The sequence below is a fragment of the Falco rusticolus genome, chromosome Z (assembly GCF_015220075.1).
Source record: "Falco rusticolus isolate bFalRus1 chromosome Z, bFalRus1.pri, whole genome shotgun sequence".
NCBI lineage: Eukaryota > Metazoa > Chordata > Aves > Falconiformes > Falconidae > Falco > Falco rusticolus.
In genome coordinates this window covers 50319365-50340968 of record NC_051210.1, presented here as the reverse complement: position 1 = coordinate 50340968, position 21604 = coordinate 50319365, and the positions used below count along the sequence as shown (strand labels likewise).

Below are 21604 nucleotides of genomic sequence, written 5' to 3'. Positions count from 1 at the left end.
ACTGAAGAAATTCCAATTTTATTCCAGTAAGAAATTCCAAATAAATTTTTTACTCTATTCCAATCCGTAAGTCCAGTTTCTCTGTTTGTATGTTCAACTGCGTTTTGCTGATGACAAGTGTTGAAATACAATAATGGCATATAGTTCAAGTAAAACAAACTAAACAAAATTCTCTCCCTTAACCCATATGATCATTTCAAAGAAACACACATTATTGCTTCAAAACCAACGTATATTTTTCTCCTTTCAGAATGATCATATGTTTTTTCTCCTTTTTCTAGCGATACCAGCATTTTTAAATAGGGACTTAGGATAGATACATACTCAGCGTAAGTTCACACTGCAGAAAGTAAAAAAAACACCTGAGTACACCTAATTACCTTGCTTCTTCCCAGCATTCAGTAATCACCTCTAAAGGAGCCTAACTGGTTCTCTCCTCCTTTTCTAGATTTCTAAGAAAACTAATGTTGTGTTTCTAAACCACAGAAATCATATACCCTTTTAGAATGGTATTTTGCCACTTACCGTAAATCAGTTTGCTCCCTTGGTAACATACATCTAGTTGAACTCTCTTCACTGTCAACAGTTAAGCCAGCAGAAACACAGAGGAGTAGATACCAAAATAAATTACACTGCAGTACTAGCTATTTATTCACTTCATAGAGAAAACAGATTCTTACCCAGTTTTCTTTTTTCAGAGGCGAAAAGTAGTAGTAATGGCAGAAATCAAGTATCAGCGTATAGGAACTAAGGATCTGAGTGTAGAAACACAGCTGCAAAAATAGCCAATGATTGTCTTCACCGACACAATTATTAATCCTGCAGAGAAACAAAGTGTGTGTGTGTATATATATATATATAAAGACAGAAATCTAAACATTTTAACACTGCAGTTATGATGTTGTGAATAAGAGAAGCTATGCTTATTTATGGAGCAAACTAAGAACAACTGACTAATCACTCCATCTTCAATCAAAGTGATGGTCTCTACGTCAGAGATGGCATTACTGTGAAGAGTGGTTTCCTTACGCTGCCACTTGAGCGTAGGTTGCATTACTGAGATCACTGCTTAGAACAGGAGACATATTTCTCCATATCTTCATATAGCAATGATACTCCTACAATTTTAAAAATAACTGTTACTTGAGTATTACTTAAAATGTCTGCAAAATTTCACAGCAATACGTATTTATATTCTGCTACTCAACACATTGGACTGGTTATGAACTATGCAGAGTCCAGAAACTGGAAATGCAATTGTATGGTTTGAAATAAATGGGATCACACGGTACCACAATGACAAATAAGCATGACTTAGGAAGGAGCTTAAGACACAGAAGACAGAACAGGCATCTCTATTCAGAAACTCCTTCTGCATACTACAACATAAAGAAGTAAAGGAATCACAAGGACTCTAGAAATACTAAGTACAAGATTCAAAACCTTTGAACTCTAGGTCTAGTCTGCTTCACAGAAGTTACATGGATGCAAAAAATGTGGTCAGGGTGCAATTTCATACAAGCATTGGCACAGACATCAGTACCAAGCCAAGCCATAATGACAAAAGCACTATACTGGCACTATCTTCTGAAGTAGCGATTGGCAAAAAGGGTAGTTTGAAAAATGGTTAAATCAACATAGGATTCTGACATCAGTTCTGTCCTCTGCAGTTCATCATTGTTATCTTGCTAGAAATGATACCTCAGAACTACTGACAGAAATGTTTACTTTCATTTTAAGCTACAATCAATCAGTTTGAATAGAGAATTTTAGCCAGATTAAGTCATTTTAACTGAAACTAGTTAAAGAACACTAAAACAAGCAATTTCACTACAAAATCAGAGAAGCTATGACAAGTGGAGCATGGTATGACAGAGTAACATTTTCTATTCAGCACAGCCATTTGGCAAACTAAAGACCAAGAACTGTCTGAAACCATGATCTATTTTTATTCTTGTAAAAAAAATGCTGTTATGCTGAAATTGTAATCTTTTATTTCAATCCAATAAACATAAATAACATTTAATTTCCTACAAAAAAATATTTTTTTCCAGCATCAATAACTAAATTGCAACAAATCAAATCTGCAATGTACAAATTAATTATGTTAAGAACAGTTCAGGAGTAAAAATTCTGATTCTTTAAACAAAGTATGTGACTCTTCCAGAACTATATGGCACGTAACAATTTGACAATGATAAAATGTTACACTGCAACAGTTCTTACTGCCATTTTTACTTGTAGACATGATAAAAGTCTCAAAGCTGTTCTTTCCCTGCTCTAAACACCAAATGATTAAGCACTACTGGGAAAGAAATAGGACAAATGGGCAACAGTCAAGCCCTTTGAAACGGTTCACTAAAACACAGCAGACTGTTAGAACAAATGTCCTGGTCTTACCATGGACAGTGGTGATCCATCCTCCTCACACAATGTCCACAACGACTGCAATGGTGTGAACGCTTTGGTCTCAGCATATTACATTTGTTACATAATTCCCAATATTCTCGTTCTAGGTGAAAATATAAAGACACCTTAGACAGATTTAAAGTTAGTGCAGCCTGCTCATGATAAATCTATATGCTAGTGATTCAAAGAAAAAAAAATTCTATGATCTGAGAAGGGTGAACAGCAAATAAAAATTTTTTCCCCACTGTCACCTTAATTAAATGGAGGTTATTACTGCCACTCTGTGCCAGCTTTCTTCTCCAAAATCCTGCTGTCTCTTACATATTTCTAGGGAGTAATTATTACAGCACAAAAGCTGTCACACAAACAAGGAAGACTGTAATTCAATAATTTTCTTACACATCCACTGTGAAAAAGAATCTATCAGATAGAATCATCAAACAATTCCAAAATCTCCTGAGGAAATACTGGGACTCAAATTTGTCAAAGATAGCTAACTAAAATAAAATACACAATGAAGACTTCAAGAGCATCTTCCGTTTCAAAGCATTTTAAGACACACATCTCACAAAATGCAATTTTACACATAAGGCAACTAAAAACAGATAAGAGGACAGGCTTGTATTTAAAATTAACACACTACGTTTGGATGCCTAATGTGAGACTCTTTAAGCTGATCTTGAGAAACAGAATACTTGAAACTACTAGGAGCTACTATCGCTCAGCTTAACTATTATTTATCTCAAATGGCACCACCCAAATTAGAGGAAGCCTTTAAAAATGAGAATTCAAATTATATATTCAGAAAGTTCACAGATTCATAGAATCATTTAGGTTCACTGAATACAACCATAAACCTAACACTGCCAAATCCCACTAAACTATGTCCCTAAGTATAACATTTACAGATCTTTTCAATACCTCCAGTGATGGTCACTCAACCACTTCCCTGGACAGCCTGTTCCAGCGCTTGTCAACCCTTTCAGTGAAAAAATTTTTCCTAACATCCAATCTAAGCCTCCCCTGGAGCAACTTGAAGTTGTTTCCTCTCATCCTATGGCTTGTTACTTGGGAGGAGACCAACACCCGTTTCACTACAATCTCCATTCAGGTAGGTGTAGAGAAAAATATTCAACATGGCATCTTCACATGGGAAATAAAGCACACCAACACTGTAATACTTCCGTTCACAAAAGCATTTATTTTCTTTCTTTAATTAAAATCAGTATATCACTGACAATCTTAAATAATTTGACTGGTTATTTCTACCTAAATAGAACTTCTTCGCTTCACAGAAATTTCTTAAATCCCAGGGTGGGGGGTGGCGGGTGGGGGGGTGGAGGGGTGGGGAGGGGGGGAAGCTTCTTTTTTACAGCAGGTCATTCTGGAATTTCATATGGTAAACTATGTAAAGAAAATAAAGTCAAATTTAGCACTTCTGAGCCACCTGCAGGCAGCTCTAATCTTGTCTTTTTTGCTGCAAAATAACATTCGGACACTGGAAGTAAAGAAGCCCAATATCTGAGATCATTAAACTAGCAACCACGCCAGATGGAAACTGATTTACAATCTGTTCCCATAAATCCAATGTCACAAAGGTGTCACTCCCTAACAGGGAAGCTATCAGCAGAGTTCAGGAACATTCCAACCTCATTTTTTAATAAAACTTATACCATGCAAAAGTGTATCTTCCTGTCAATCTTGAGAGTACCAGAGAACTGAAGTGCTACTTTAGAAAGTATAAACCCCCTGATATAGCACATAGCAAATCATAACTTCAATGTCACAGTTGAGCCCAAGTGCTCCACCTTCAGAACTATCTACAAAGAATCATTGCCATATGGAATGCATGGAGCAAGAAGAGTCTGGAGAGCTATTCAAAGGGATCCCCTAAAAGAGAAAGAAGCATTTGTGCACAACGGGAATTTATACTCATCCTGGTATTTTGCAGGTAAATGAACATTCAGTCATAAATGTTAATTATCTGTAACTGCACTGAATGTCTTCATTCTCCAGCTCAGGTTCCAGAATTCACGCTGTTCTTCCTACAGCAAAAACATTGACTGGTAAACCCAAGTCTGAGCCACCCTGCATTTTACTGGATCAAAGGATCAGTTACCAGGAGCAGAAAACACAGACATGAGATTTTCTGTGATCGGTGTTTCACATCTGAATCCCAGGGAGATACATCCCTTTACACAATCTGCTGCCTAGTCTGTGTGCATTGTAACATCAGCACCGAGGCTAAACAGATCACGTTTCCAAACACATCATCCTAGATTCTCATTAACATCAGGAAGAGAGAGCAAAATGTTAATCCTGGCACCCACCACATTGCAAAACAAAACTGAAATATGCACTCCTCACTGCATTTGATACATTTTCTACATTCAAAAAATATTTTCTGTTCATGTGACAAAGCTCATGCTGCTTAACAGCCCTACGCCATTCTAAACTGCTATGCAAAAGCAATATACATTGGACAAGCACCTTTGATGCATAGCATCAAACAGTTAATTTAAAATATTCGCCTCTTCTGTGGAGAATTATTAAGGTTTCAAATTCCCTCCAATTTCTGGAGCATCAGATACTACACATGAATTGTGGGATAAATTCACAAGGACAGAAGGGAATTCTCACAGTAAGTTGCTATTCTATAGCAATGCAATGTAACTAGTGTCACGTTTCTTTTGTTAACAGCCCATACAAACATAAGTCACTGAAAAAAAACCCCTGTAAAAAATGCACAGGTAAAAACCAGCATAAGAATACCTTCTACTACCACTTTCAATATTTCACAAATCTACTTAGAAAAAAGCTGTAGAATTATAACCATCTCTAAACATCTGTAATTAAATATTATCAAGTTACAAGTATATGCAGTATGTTTGAAAGCCTAGAATGCAAAAAAAATTCTTCCCATTGAAAGATTTCCTAGAAGTTCCCACATAATTAAACTTCTGATGGAATACCAGTTTTGAAAAAGAAGTTTTGAGCCTACACAAGGGAAAGTGCTAGAAATGAAGACATTAAGAACAGTGGCAAGCCAATTTTAATTTCATTAACAATATAGGCTTCAGCAGAGATAGCTCATGGTTTCCATCAAATCTCACAAAATCAAATTGATTCCTAATTATTTTGAGGACATTAAAAAAACTTTCATTTGATAATATAGAAACAACTTAATGTACCTGTAATTGGTATCTTTGGGTTTTCAGGTAGCTTTCCTGGATCAGCTATTGAGGCTCTCAGTAATGAAGCTATACAAAACAACGAGCAGAAGTAATAACCTGGAAAAGTAAATAAGCATTTGTTAGTCTTTTTCAGGTGTACAAAAATATCTACTACACACTGCATCACAAATATAGATGCTCCAGCACCGAGTTGGAAATTACTCTGCATTCTCATTCAATTGCAAATATATTTTTGGTAGTACACAGTCTACAATATTAAGTCTTCCCCAGTCCTAGAAAGTGAGAGGAAAAGGTAGGTGTGAACACTGTTCAGATAGCACCAGCAGGACCACCACTATGACCTTACTACTCTGTATAAAAAGCTCCTCCACTGTCTTATCAAAGAAGCATCAGCCATTCTACACCTCAAAGCCTCGACATGAAAGGACATTCCCAATAGTCCACCTTCACTTTAAAGTTGGTTTCAATTATAATTAAAGCCTTTTCCCCAGCAAAACCTATCAGCGTAACTCAGCTGACCACCCATCAAGGGTTGTATGACAAAACTAACAAAACTCAGTTTGTCAACCATTATTACTCCTACCCCAAGCACCAAGAGTTGTCAGCCTGAAATTCTGTCAAGTTCTAGCTACAGGATCTGAAAACCAGATGTTTTTCCCCAGTTCCCACACAAACAAGTTTTACCATTACACCTCTGAAAATAAAGTGTCTCAACTTCTCAGAACTCAAAAATGTAGGATGCATCCCAGTACTCTCACCCTTTAACCTGCACCTTATTCTTTATTTTCTGATCTGTTTCATATATGTTAGCTACAGCCCAAAGATACTGTTTTTACTAGTAAAAATTCACTAATTTAAATTGACTTACACAGAATTGCCACAACTGAGATATGTCCCTCTTCATAGTGAGGAAAAAGGATGACTTTTGGAATGAAGATCGTATTGTACAGCCAGACAAAGATAATCAGGCCCATACAGCACCAACCCTGAGGGTCAACCACAAAGTGAACTCGTCGTCCCATTGAATACAAACAGGTGATAAACTGTCGACCCAGGAATAAAAAATTATCCTAGAGGTAAATAATAAAAAATAAAAAAAAAAAGTTAACCAGTATCATGCAACTTGCAGGGTCCCACATACATTTAAATAGGAAAACTCCAAACTGTCAGCTATTGATTAAAGGAATTAAATGAAAACTTAAGACATTTCACATGTTCAAGTACCAGGAAGAGAAGTACTTTATAATTTCATTAATGAGTTATATATCAGTAAGAAGTAATATTTATCATCAAGATGCAAGTAAAATAAGCACCTGGAAACACTATTAAGTAATTGATAAAGCAAGCAACCGGCAGCCAGCCAGCAGCAGCCAAGAATATAAACATTAAAGAAGTCTCCCATCAAAATAAAAAGGTAGCAAATCAAAGAAGGAATACAAGTAATGATTTACATTACACAAGGACGCATCCCACCAAACTGTCAGAGTCTCCTAATCACATTTTAAGTTTATTTTTCTAAAAGCTTGTATGCTAAAATAGTCACAAGCTTCCCTAGGAATTTGTCATTTTTCCCTGCTTAAAAAAACTCCTTCATGGCAGTTACAGCAAACCAATAGAGAAAGAAACCACCGACCCTAACATCTGTCGTGTAGATCATTAACAGTTATCATACAATACTAAGTTTTCTCACTATTAATCACACTTAAAAAATCATTTCCATTCTGATAGATTTAGTGTACTGGGTTCTTTTGTTGTTTTAGACTGAAGAAACCCCACCAAGTTCTACAGTATGAATTTCTGAGTTTCATAAACTGATCTTCATAAAAAATGCAGCACCAACTTGTAAGCACTATTCAGCAGAATCTTCAAAGGAAGATTACTACTGTTAATTTTTTTGCCAGGCTGTCTTCATATACATATTTTAATATCTGAACACAAACATAAACCCCAAGCTACTCTCCTACCCATTAGTCTGCCTTACTTCTGGGCTTCAAGGAACTTGCCCATTTCAGATGGATTTCCTTCCATTCCTTTCAGCTTCTCCTTGCTGCATTGAAATTCCACCATATTTATCAGTCAGATAACCCTGCTTCCAGGGGTTCTGCTTGTTTCATGTTTGTCTATCTTCACTTGGATTCACAATTTCTCTGCTTAATATTATCCACAGATTTCAATAATGTCCTGTTTTCTTTTTCTAGATCTCTGATCAAAATCAGACCCATATAAGCGATCTGACATTTTCCCACACTTCCTCTATGCACTACTTATGATAACCCTTTGTTTGCTGCCTTCTAGTGAAACAGTGTTCCCATTCAAGTATAGCAGAGGATTAAGTGCTTATTTTTATGCTAAAAATGCACCAGGTTTGCCAATACTTGTTTCAGAAACCTATGTTGCACACTGAACACAGATACTGTGCCCTTAAAACTGTTTTTAAGTAAATGATAATCATAAAAACTATTCAGGGCTATATTTACTATTCTTTTTTAGTTTTACTATATGTAGCATGCATGCACCATTGTCTGTTGTATACCTGGTATTAATACACTACACATGCATGTAACGTGTAGACATATAAATGATGTAGTATTATACTCATGAATCTGCCAGTTGTTAATGTCCCTCTGTTGGAAGTTAGCTCTGGCAACCAGCAGGTTGAGAACTAAAACCCATTTTATATCCTTCTAAGCATGCACTGATGGAGGATCTGTCGCATCAAGCAGAGAAGGTGCAGGAGGACACGAGCAGACTGTACCATATCAGGGATGCCGAAAAGGAGATGGGCCAGATCCCCTCCAAGACCCTGCGCGGCTACAGGAAGCCCCACTGCACCCAGCAGAACCAGCAGAAGCAGGCAGAGCCTTAGCTTGTCAGGCTGGGCGTGGAGATGCTGAGTCTCGAGAAGTCTGGGAGCTTGTGAGCTTCAGCACCAGGAGGACGGTTCCCGCTGCACTTGCAGCGCTGATCTACAGAGTGGGTTCTGAGCCCTGGCAGCAGGCAAAGACAGGGAGCTCTGTCCAGTGAACCCTCTGAGCTGGCTGTGCCTCTGTCCTGCAGCAGTGCAAGCAAGATGAGGCAAGGGAACAGTGGTGGGAAACTCCCTGCAGTAACGTCAGAGGCACCTCTGCCAGCCCAACCTGTCACCTGGCAAGGCCTGCTGCTCGCCAGGGCTTGGGTCCTGCGTACCATGAATAGGCTATTACTGAGGCTGGTAGTCTGGCCCTCAGACTATTACACTCAGCTGCTCTTCCATATGGGCACCACGGATATGGCCATGGGAGACCAGGAGCATATCAAGCATGACTACATGGCTTGGGGTATGAGGGCCAGGGCCAGGGGACTGTGTGGTGTCTCCTTCATCCTGCTAGTGAAGGGGGTGGACTCAAGGAGGAGGAGATAGATCACACAGACCAGCAAGTGGTTGTGCAGCTTGTTTCAGAAGTTGGGACTCAGCTTTTACATCCATAGGACCTTCTCTAAGGATCAAGAACTGAAGTGGAGGGGGACAGGATCCACCTGACACTATGTGGAGTAAAATCATCTTTGCTAACAGGCTGGTCAGTCTGCTAAGGGAAGGCTTAGACTAGGAACAATGCAAGACGTGGTGACCTACGATTAAGTGAGGAAGTGGAGGTCAGGGTTTGCAAGCAAAGGATGCAGAATGACATGGACAACAGAGATCTTATAATCAACAGAACAGAGGTGAAGTGGGGCCACACCAAGCGTGTGCACACACTCGACACAAAACTACCACTTGGATGTACTGGGGTGGGGTTATGAAAGCTGAAGTCCACCTGGAGTTGAATCTGGTGAAGGTCTAAAGGGAAGTCTTGTACAGGTACATGAGCAGCGTAAGGAAGGCTAGGGGAAGTGTGTGTCTGCTGCTGAATGGGGCGGGGTACCTGGTGAAAGGATACAAAAAGGTCAAAGTGCCTTCTTTACCTTGTTCTTTCTGGGTAAGACCTGCTTTCCGGAGTCCCAGGCCTCTGAGACCAGTGGAACAATCTGGAGCAAGAAAGACTTACTCTGAGTGAGGGAGAATCAGATTGAAAAACCTTTGCACAAACTGGACATAACAGTTCCACGGGACCCGATGAGATGCCACCATGAATGCTGAGGGAGCTGGCCCTGTCATCATGAGGCCATCTTCATCAGTTTTAAGTTGATAGGTGAGGTTCCAGAGGACTCAAGAAAGCGTCATGTTTTCAAGGGCAAGAAGGAGGATCGAGGCAACTCCAGGCCTGTTAGCCTCACCCTGACTCCCGGGAAAGTGGAACAAATAATCCTGGAAACTGTTTCCAAACACATCAGAGACAAGAAGATTGGGAGTAGTAAGCATGGACTTACAAAGGAGAAATCACACAGGCTGACAGAAACACAGAGGCCACAAAAACCAAGGCAGCTAAGAAACACTGCTGACTGCTGAGGAAGCCATCTGTTTTCCGTCTTGTCAAAGCAGCAGCGATTCCGTAACTTCACAGCACTTCCTCAGAAGGGAAAATAACAGCTCAACAAACAAAACAGAGATATGTTAAGTACTGAAATACTTGTTTCCAAGTGACCTACTAAATATAGTGTGTGAGCAAGAAGCAGCAAGAGAGATTCTGGAGAAAACTGTAAGAATGCCTATAATGGAAATATATCCCAAATTTTTATAACTCAGAGGCTAACTTTTGCCTGCGTGACATTATCCACTTTTATAATTAAAAACCCAAACCAAACAAAAACCAAACACACACTCTCCAAACCCATACCTCTGATGGCAAGTTCCACAATTAAGTTTGAACTATGCAAAAAAAGGCTCCATTCTCAAGAAAGGGAGATTCTTCATCATCTTCTTCTGTATCTTTCCTGAAAGAGACCAAATAGAGTGTGATACTCAAACAATCGTGATCATTGGTTTGAAAGGCAGCACATAATAATTACATTCTATTGTGTTCTTCATACCTCACCTCACTGAGCAGAGCTTCCTCCCAAGCTATTCAGAGATATCCAGATCCTTTGCCTCCTATGTCTGAACTGACATGCTGATTCTAACTAGCATTCCTCAAATTTCAGTTCTAGGCCACTTCATAATTTTCATATAGATTTAAAAGGATGGGAGTGTTCAGTGAAAGATGTGCATCAAACTACACTACTGGCAGTGTATTTCAGTTACTTTAAACTGTGATACACTTGCTTCCTGCACGCCTATTCCAATGATAAATTAAGTTTTATATTTTTCATTATACTTTTGTTAGCAATACTGCACAAACAATGTTAATAGATTGCCTCCCTCCAGCAAAGTGAACTTTTCCCCCTCTCCCTCTTATGTACCGTATATAAATATGTAAAGGCAGAGGCGATAAAGAAAACCTAACGTGCACATTCTAATGATTAGGTAAAGTACTAGATTCCAATTTAACTCACAGACAAGGTGAATTTATAGTCTTCTTTTTTTAAACATACTTTAAAAAATCCTGTGTTTACTCTTTCAAATACAATGTCAAACAATCCTGTTCTTTAGGGTGCATCATTTCTGGTAACTACAATATGTAGAGGAAAAGTCTATGAGCAGGTTTACAACAAACCAGTTGAAAAGAAACAATTAAGTGACTTATATCCGTACACATTCAGCATTCATACACATAACGCCTAAAAGTTTTCCAACAAAATAATTCAGGATAAAATACACAACATTAACGTTAAAGGTTTTGTGGTCTTCTTCCCTCTTACCCTAATTTACAGCCATTTTTTCTAAATAAATGTCTCAAACACAAAGCATCTGAAAGCAAAGAGTAGCTGTGGCTCTGAAATGCTTCAGATTTACATAAACGTGACTCTTTCCTACCTGATCAAGAATAGCTCTTGCCTTTCCAAAAAAACACTTATACTACAGGATGCCTGGACAGCATTTTTTGCCAAGTCTTTTCTTTCTGCCCAATTCAATTAACAGTGTTATAAACTCAGTACTTGTTCCCTAAGTCACCTCAAATATGACTTCTGATGTGACATCCACTGAATAATGAGACCACAGAATGAGTCAGTCAGGCAGAAAATCACTTCTGAAAATGAGAAAGCTTTGCACTAACCAGAAATGTTAACATGAAATAATAGATTGTTTAAATAGGCTTATTTGAATGCAAACCTCAAAAAAGTATACAATTCTGCATCAAGACCGTCCCAAAATATACTTAGAAAAATCCATTTCCTAAATAATTCCAACACAAGCGCTACACCATTTCTCAGCCTAAGAAGCACAACAACCAGCTCTGATGACATCCTGCTCCTTGCACTTTTATGGCTGTTTCATGGAGACATAACTAGAAACCAAGATCCTACATGTTCTGCCTGACTTTAGCCCTGGACTTCTACTTCAGCAAGAAAGTAATAGTTGTGAAATCTGCCAGAATTTTTTTCTGACTGCCAGAATTTTTTTCACAAATGCTTAAACAAGTCCAGAATGACAATAATTCGTAGTATTGTTCACTGTGAAACACCCATTTTAGGATCCCACGCAAACTGAACCATGCTGTGCTCTATAAAAAGCACTTCTAGAGTGAGAAAAACACCACCTCCTAGAAAGGCTGTATTCTAACCAATTCAGACAGAAAAAGGAACAGAGAGTAGAAACATGAGAAATACAGTTGGTATAATATTTGCAATAGCCAAGGCAAGGCCGTAACAATCAACAGCCTCCATCATTTGTTTATCTGGGGTTTTAGGTCTGTGGCTTCCCTGAAATCTTAAGATTTACTGCCAAAAATTACTGATATAAAACCAAAGAAACACTTCACCAGGAAAAAAAGTGACTTGAACCAAACAAATATTATCACTTTCAACTACATTTTAAAGAAGTCACTTATGTGATATTCTAGTGTCAGAACAGAATTACCATTACACCTTTGGCAGCTTTTACATTTAACAAAACTAGTATCTCAATAACCAGTTAATGCAAGCAGCAGCATATTTTTGCCGTGACAAAAACCCATGTACCTGTCATTGCACGTATTTATACAATAGACTGTTGTCAGCAGAGACCTTGGCACTACACAGTTGCTAGGTGGCAGTTGACAGGTTGCTTAAGGTAGGCAAGACATTCCCACCCCATTCTTTTTTACAGATATAATCTTGCAAGGTGTATCTGTAAACATCGACTGCAGTCATGAAAAGATGCCACACGGGCTTGGACTGGGATGTAGCCTAATATTAACGTATATACACTATAACCTCATCAATTGCACATCCATGAAAACTATCTTCACCTACTGTTGACCAGCCACTTGTAGACAGACAATATATGTTACTTCAGCATATTATTGTTTGGATCCTCAGTGCGAAGGGAATGAAGACCTGCAATTTCATTGCACTAACTACTGGAGATGGAAAATAAAAATATGAGAGCCAGCAAGGTTACAAGGCGTTGCACTTCCTCGCACTGTGCTGGGGCCCGCGCAGCCAGCAGAACCCCCACCCCTCTTCCACGACCACCCCAACAGCGGGAAACGCCCCCTGCAGCATTTAGCCAAAAAAAATCCGCGCTGTGGAGCTTCATGACAAGGACAACAATATTCCTTTATTTTGTAGATACGGAGATACTCACGAAGGCTGCTACGGACTTCCCTTCCCCAAATCTCTACACAGAAAACAAACTCCTTAAGTTAAAGTTAACAGGGGTACAGCAGACGTCCGAGACTGCTAACGCAGATTTAACACAGGTTAGGCGGCCGCCCAAGGCCCCTCACGCACCCCAGCAGAAGCCCGCCACCGGCCGGCCTTCCCGGGGCGCCCGGCGCCCCACCGCCGCAGGAGGGGCGGCAGCGGCCCCGCCACCGGCGCGGCACTGCCGGCGCGACCCCCCCGCGGCAGCGACAGGGCGGCTGCCCCCCGCGCCCCCCGCGCCCCCCGCAGGCAGCGCCCCGCCGGCCGCGCAGCCCCTCCCCCCGCCGCCCCCCTCCCCGGGGCGCGAGGCGGAACCAACCGTTGGGCGAGGCCGGGAGGAGAAGGGAGGGGCCGCGGTCACGCGCCCCCCTCTCCCCCGCTCTCCATAGCAACGGCGGGGGCCAGCTCGGCCGCTCGCAGCACGCGCGCCCGCACGCGCCCAACCCCTCCCGCCGCCGCGGCAGCGCCTTCCGCTTCCGCCGTGCGGGCGCGCACGCGGGCCAGGGTGGCGCTGGCGGCGGGGCGGGGCCAGAGCCTGCGGGGCGGGGGGCGCGAGGGCTGGCCCGGCTGCCCCTGGCTCCCGCCGCCCCGCCCCGCCGCGTTCGCCTTAGGAGCGGGCGGCAGGCGCGGGCCCGGAGCGGGGATGTGTTTCCCCGTACTGAGTCACCCGCAGGGTCTGCGTGGGGTCCGTTGCACCGTGCCGCCTCTGCGCAGGCGGGGGGCGCCACGCTGGAGGAGTTCCTGCCCGGCGGGCGGCTGTCGGGGCCCCGGTGGCCCGACCCGCCTTGAGGCGTGCAGCCGCTTCTGCCGTGCGAGAGGTCGCTGGCGCAAGCCCCGGCTGGGGCCCAGGCGGGGTGGGCCCTTCTCTCTCCTTTGTCTCTGCGGTGTCCCTTTGCAATTCCTGACAAAACGCAAACGCTGCAGAAGGCCGCTGCCTCGGTCTCCAGGCTCCTGTTAGGAGAATCTCATTCCCTAACTATCGGACCAGTTAGTCTTTACAGTATGAAATCGTATCAACCTTATTAGTGTAAAATGGTATTTGCTTTCTTAAGTCTTGATACTTACTTTACCTTGTATACTGCATAACCATGGTTAAGTCAGCATAACTGAAGGGCTCCACGTCACTGCAGGGAGGAGGAGAAGAACCTTTTGTTTCTTGGCATCTTAAAGCCATCCATAAGGAAAGGATACCCTTGCACTACCACGGTAATGCCAGCATCCCAACCTCTCCCAACACCTCTGTGGAAACCCTCCCATTATCTGTCACCATCGATAAGTAATTGTAGAAAGACCAGCACCAGGGACACCTAGATCAAGAAAGAAGCATCAGGTGGATGGTAGCACCATGAAATTATAGTTGCTTTCCAAAATAGCAGTTATGTGTGTGTTAAGTAGCAAGTGGTCAGAACACTTGAAAGACATGAGAACCATGTGTAAAACATCATTTGGTACGCCCCAATTCGAATGGGACACCTCATGCACATGAATAAAGGAATACTGTCATAACTCTATACTTTGCACCCTAGCCTCTCCTCTTTGTCAGCACGGGCCAGTTGTGACATTTCTGTGACACTCAGGTCCCCTGCTGTGCTATGCCCCTTGCTCACAAAGGGCCCTTGCACTGCCGCAAAAGCCAATCTTTGTTTTTAAAAGATAATTCTGGCAGATAATCTTGTGAGGGATTAGCAGTGGCTAAGAGCCACAGACAGCTTGTAACGGACAGCATTTTCAGTGTTCCCAGCTGGGAATCGTGCCTTGAGCACCCATTGCTGATGCACATACATGATCTTTTGGCTACCTAATGGTATCCCCATCTGTCTGAGTGGCATGGTTCCCACTGTAAATTGATGGGCTCTTGCCCTGGAGCATTTTTCCTACATAATGATGGATGAAATGAGTGAAGAGTAATATGGTGATCACCACCAATACAGAAAACTCTTCCTTATTACTGGTAACATTCTTCCTAAAACTTGATCATAATATGATTATTCTAAAAAGAGAAGACCCAAAATTTCAGTTCAGACTTTAGGTGAATTTCAAGGTCGGTTGAGACTTTTGGAGCTTGTCCTGATTTATTTTTTGGTATCTACAGTCCTTTGTTATCCAGGGCAATTCTTAACATTTCAAGCTAAAGTTACTTTGACCTGAAAATACATATTCTTAGCAGGAACTGGAGGAGAATGAAGCCTGGAAGGAGAATGAAGCATATTCCAGGTAAGCCAGAAGACAGCACTTCCTCAAGAACAACATACATGTGCTGTTAGGAACAGGTAATGCTGAAAATAATAGACATATTAATCAAACTATTAAAAATCATGGGGAAAAGAATCACTGGAAAGGTTGTTGCAATAAAAAACAACCTCTGCCTCTATTCCATGAGAAATTTCACATATGAATTTATGCCTATATGTAAAAGACCTAATCAGCTGTGAAAACTTTTCACTGATTTGAAGAATAACAACAAATAAACAGATCAAACAAAAAAAAAACAAAACAAAACACAGCCAAGGAGTGGAAAGGAAACCAAGGACCTGGGAAATGAAAGATAAACAGAGGGATAGTAGGATCAGTGGAGGTGTCTCATGGAATTAAAAAGAATCAGTTAATAATGTCATCTTCTAGTCAAATACCAGGTGTTTGTGTTTCTATAGTAGTACACTGGTAATGGCCAGTCATTAGATCTTGTCAGACAGATTGTATTTTACTCTTTTCTGCTCATGGAAGTTCAGAGTAAACACAGGTTGTGAAACAAGGGCGGTAGTCTATTCTGGCTCAGTCGTCAGCACAGCAGTTCCCATTTGTTAATATTTCTTTTGAGAAGCACAATGCAGGAAGAAAAGCAGGAAATCATATGCTGGACTTCCCAACTGGACTTGCAAAGGCTCAGACTTTAGAAATTATGCAGCAATTTTGCCAGAGTATCATATCCAGATAGACAATGAGTCTTTGCGATGAACTCCATTCTGAAGGAAAAAAAAAAACCCAGGTGAACTACTAACTTTGCATAACACAGACCTTACTTAAAGCACAATATGAATTTATTACACAAAGATTATTAAAAGTCTGCAAAATTATAAAAATACCGGCATTCTTTAGTGCTGAATATTGCACAATAGCGTAGAATTCCTCTTGGAGTTTCTGATGTCTCTATTGTGGTGTTGTTGCTGTTTATAAATTACCACAGGAGCCACCAGCTGTCATCATATAAATTTTATTGGCACTCTGTAAATATTAAATCAGCATGCTAAAATCAAGCCATGTGCAGTAACAGCTGATGCTCTGTTATGGAGCGCACATGCAAGAGAGAGGTACGCACTGTGACTCCCCTGATTCTTACTGCTTACAAGACCCTTGCTTCATTAGACTGTTTTCAGGATTCATTCTGAGCCCAGTTATGCCCCTTGATTGATGTGCAGAAGGGATGCTGCCCCCAGTTGAGAAACCAACCTTCTCACAGTACTCATCTTCCTGGGTCTGTCTAAATTGTGCAGTTACTGCCATTTCTCTTCTGCAGCACCATTGCATTGCGCCTTTGCTTGTAAATTTTGCCAATACATAGGAGACACTTTTTAACTCTAGAATGGGAGGAAAGTCCTTCATGTTATGGAGATCTGTATCATGAAGACGGAAGTCTATGTTAGTGACATACTGTGCTGAAACAAAACTTGTCACCCGGAAGTTTTGTCAGTCATGATGTCACATACTCGGGATGAGACAATAAGATGGTGAAGGAAAATGTCTCTGCTTTCACTCTGACCTAATCACTAGAAGAATCAATGGCAACAATGTTTTCCAGTCTGTCTGCCTCAGTAGCTTAGTAAGGCATGGTGAAATCTACTGATCCCCCAGACCAGGCAAGTTACATGGGGACCGAGTGAGACCAGGCAGTAGTCCAATAGGGAGTTGATTTTCATCCAAGGCACTTCAATGGTGTGAGGAGCTCTCCTCAGATAATGTCCAGCTGCAGATGTCCTAGCATTAGCTCTTCTAACACTTCTCTTGCTCCAGGAGTTGCTCTCTCAAGTCCAGGCAGGCCAACAGACTGTTCAGTGCTTCCATGCCTGTTGCATGGTGAGGTGAACATGAACCAGCCTCAGCAGAGGGTTGAGCTGAGCCTTGTTCAGAAAGGAACTTGGGTACATGCCTTCTCTGTTTGAACACTGACTGCAGGCTACAGCCACCAGCAGAGTATCAGACTAAATGGCTGGTAATAGCAGTACCCTACATCAGCAAAACAAAAATGCCTCAAAAAAAGCCTTAGAGAAACATAAGGCTAGCCCTGCCTGATTATTGTTGTTGTTACTAGCTTTTGATCCATTTTTTGGGTTTTTTTAGGTTGAAGTTTACTGGTGCCATAGAGCATGAGGCACTGTAAAAAGGTCAACTTTGTTCTTAGTGTGGACAATTAACATTCTTATAATTGCTCTTGCAGCAGACCAACTACAGGGTCTTCTCATTCCCATTCTTTCTCATCTGAGCAGTGAGAGTGTGCACAAGTTGTCAGAGAGAGATTTCAGGGGAGCTGAAGTTGGTGGCTTCATAGTGGATATTCAAGGAGTTAGATTTAGCAAAACAGCAAATGCAAAATATTTATAATTCATCATCAGTGTTTCCAGTTTCCACTGGCAAGCTGCCTGATGAAGGACCTGGAGTAACCTCAACACCTCTTCAAATGCATCACCCTGCACAGCACATGCTGCCAGATGTCTCCCAGACGTGATGTGATTATGCAGCTGTACAGACTAGCAGGGAGCTTCTGTCTTGAGTAGGGAATCTCTTCATCTTGCTACTGCAACAAGGAGCTAGTGCGTTTAGGAGAAAGTAGCACAAGAGATTTCACCACCTGTCAGTAAAAGAGGCTTGTTAGCTGGCAGCCATGAGGTTAGCTGTGAATATTTCATAAATGGTGAACAAAGTACCAAGCACAGCATGGTGTACTGAGTGCAACTTCAGAGCCTTTTCCCTGGAATATATCATTGCGCGGAATTTGATAAGAGCTTGATGTAACTCTAGTGTTTGATGTAATTACAGGCATTGAAGCCAGTTACATACAACTCTTATTTAAGAGAATAGCCTGTACTGAAGATTTATTTTGCTTAAGCAATTAGAATAAACAGCACTTCAATTATTTTCAAGCTGAACCATACCCATTTGAAAAAGAGGCAGTAGGTCAAATAAGTACCTAGTGCAAACTCCACTCAGGATTGAGCTGGATTTTCAGAGGTCTCCAACTACGAGTTAATCTTGTTCTGTAAGATTGGCTTGCACAAGGAGTGCTCTGAAATAAAAGAGATCACATTAACATTTACATTGTAAGCATAGTTACACTGGAAAAGCTTTCATTACAGAAACACACAACCTCTGAGGGAACACAGGTAAATGGAAGTTATGCAGGTTTGCTGCTATAATGGCATTACAACTGGAAGCATCCCTATCATGATATGGACCTCACCTTTCTGACCCACATCATTATTCTAGTAGAGGCCATCATAGCTGTAGTCAGAAAACAAAATCCTGTTGGTCCCTGGGTACAACACATTCCTAATACAGAATTTTTAAAGGCTGAGAAATTTGATCCAATTAACACATTCTTGATTTTGCAGAATACTGTGCTAATTACATGCAACCAGTCATTGCTGGGTTAATTAAACATTCATCTAAAAAACCTGCAGCACTAATCTAATTAGCAATTACTACAGCTGTCATTACCTCTTTTCACCTACTTTTAAGCTGGGCAAATTCACACTAAGAATCTGGTCCTGCAGGCTCCTTATATGAACAGCTCTCTCTGACTGCAATAATGCTTCAGCACACAGAAGGAGCTTTAAAAAAAGTAGTCTGACTACTTCACGGTCCTCAACATAGTCTCAGTTCTGCCATCCTTATGTGCAAAAGTCACAGTTCAGCAGTCAGTCATGTCAAAATTACAAGAGCGGAAAACTTTTTTTAATCAACTTGTGATCTTACTGGGAATTAATGTAGGTCCTACTTTCAAGTGGCTCCATGTGAGTATCAAACTTAAACATGCTTGCATTTCAGAAAAAAAAAATGCAGACAAACATTCTTATGTATTCACACAGCTTTCAAATGTCAGTAGTTAGATGCCTCAGAATTAGTTTTTTTTCAGACTAAAAAATGAAGTTGGGAATAGTGAGGAAAAAGGTTGGGAACTTTGATGCTTTGTGTGCTTTTCTTCCTTGGGCTTGGTTAAAAATGAACACTAATAATGACACACAGTAATTCACAAAGGTTTGATAAGGTGCTGAGGTTTGAACCTTATGGTAAGGCAGGGAGGTGTTTCATAGGTTTTCCACTTGCACACAGCATACTTTAACAAAGGACCAGTTGTTAGGGCTGACTGTGCAACTAGACATGCCCAGTGAGGAGGAATCTCTTCTGGAAAAAAACGTACGTCATAAAGAGTTGCTTTCTTCCCTGAAACTATGGTTGCTAGTGAAGTGCTATTTTGCCTGTTTGAAAAGTTTGGTTTTTTGTTTTTTTTTTGTCATAACCTAAGCCCATTAATGCTCAATGCAACCTAACATTTGAAGGGAAATTTCTGAATTTGGGTAGTAGTTCTTTGCACTAGTATCCTGAGAATATTAATCAGCATCATAAAGCTAGAATAAAGATGAAGTTAAAATAAGTATTTCTTTTATTGCATTCAATACAGGGATGGTAAGACCTTGACAGCTTGTTACTTGGAATGATATCATATATCATGCCATAGCACATGAACAGCCATTCACAGTTTGCACATCTGTCCTTAGCATAAAAGGATAGAGAGAAGACTTTGTTCAGTTTTGGGATACAATTTTTATTATTTAAAAACAGGTTTATATATAGTGAAGAATAACTGTGTATTGATCTTCAGTTCAGTCACTGCAAGTGACCTGCAGAAGCAAACATCTATTGCAGCAGTTCCGATCCCATATGAGAATATAATTCGGATGCAATTTCCAGTAAATATTAAACATGTGCCTTGCACACCAAAGCCACACTGAACATAAGTTTTTCACAGGATATTAAAACACTTCTGATCACAGTGTGTTTCAAATACAAGGAATCATCTACTCAACCCCTGAATTGGCCAGCTATATCAATACTGATTGCCAATGTCTCTAAAAAGAGCTGTGGATAGTTTAACAACAGGAGCCCAGGTGTGAGAGTTTGGCAGTAGCAGTGGAGCAGATTCCTAGGGGACTGAAGGAGCTGGGTTAGAAATAGGCTGAAGGCTAGTTGCTGGAAGCTGATCACTGTCTGGTGTGCCAGGTCTGTAAGACAAATCCAGGAAGATGCAGCCAGAAAGAGCAGAGAAACCAGCAATTCGGTTAACAGTCACTAGTGCTGTGTTGGCTGGCACTAGAATCAGACCTCTCCTAGCAGAGAGTTTTCTTGGCTGTTACTATAAAGCTCTACAGGTATTGCTATGCAGATGAAATCCTTCTGCAGATTTTCTATCACACAAATGCCTTTTCTGCTTTAGTTTAGGTGTTGAGAACTTTTCTTAAACTTTACCTTGGAGTCACTGACAGCACTAAAATTCGTCAGACTGGAAAACATGCATTGTCTTTCCACAGTGAATTTAAATAATAATAATAACAATACACTCATTTATGATGTTTTTGGTGGGAGTATACATTTTTTTAAATATTTTTTTTCTCCTGCTATGTAACACTTTTCAGTTTAAAAAAAGTGCAGAGCAAATTCAGACATGTACAAGGAGAGTAAGTGGTTTTTATGGCAAAATATCCTTTGCACCCACTATCTTAGGTGTGTAAATTGTGAGGTATATAAATTTTCCCCGGGAACTGGACTCCAGCGGGGAGCAGTCAGACTGGCCTTAACCAGTCACAGCTTTCTATCTGACTTATGTCCATTTATATTTCACACTCTCCAGCCACTACCTTAATGTAAAAGTAGACCTGTTTTTGCAAGGAAGAGACTAAAGCCTCATCTGTCTTGCCAATACAGCTACATTGGCAACCCCTGCAAGCAAAGGCAATGTAAACCAGCCAATACATTAGGTTTTTGCACATGTAAATCACACTACTTCTTCAGCAATTGTTTACTAGCATTCTAGAAAAAGTGATAGGAGGGGTAGAAAAAGTTTTAAAGGTTTCCCTTGTTAAAGTAAGCACTCAATATATAAACGCAGTCAACTCATCTGCATTTCTTTAACAGCTTCAAGGAAATATCTGTTACATTATAGGTAAAGTTATTGTTGAAGCAAAGCAGTTCAAGCAGGAAGTCTGTGTCTTTAATAGTTTTGTGTACCAGTGTGATGAAAGCTTTAATTTCAGGGGGTTTTTTCATTTGCAGATTCTTATGATCAAGGATTAAGAGGTACTTTGCACAGG

The 21604-nt window shown here is 40.8% G+C and overlaps 1 protein-coding gene across 6 annotated transcripts in view; it reads right to left on the bottom strand.

Annotated features, from left to right (window-relative positions):
• Window positions 1-13707, bottom strand: part of ZDHHC21 (zinc finger DHHC-type palmitoyltransferase 21) — a 39222-nt gene extending 25515 nt beyond the window's left edge. For 4 of the 6 annotated variants that reach the window (XM_037373180.1, XM_037373183.1, XM_037373184.1 and 1 more), the window contains exons 1-6: window positions 13564-13707; window positions 10358-10454; window positions 6472-6673; window positions 5601-5699; window positions 2401-2512; window positions 681-819 (exon numbers count right to left, since the gene is read on the bottom strand). In XM_037373180.1, coding sequence (XP_037229077.1) covers window positions 681-819; window positions 2401-2512; window positions 5601-5699; window positions 6472-6625 — 504 coding nt within the window. In that variant the 5' untranslated portion in view covers window positions 6626-6673; window positions 10358-10454; window positions 13564-13707. Of the gene's footprint in view, window positions 1-680; window positions 820-2400; window positions 2513-5600; window positions 5700-6471; window positions 6674-10357; window positions 10455-12578; window positions 12600-13185; window positions 13416-13563 lie in introns of those variants that run through there. The other 2 variants (XM_037373181.1, XM_037373182.1) reach the window with 2 other exon arrangements.
• Window positions 13708-21604: the final 7897 nt, after the last annotated feature.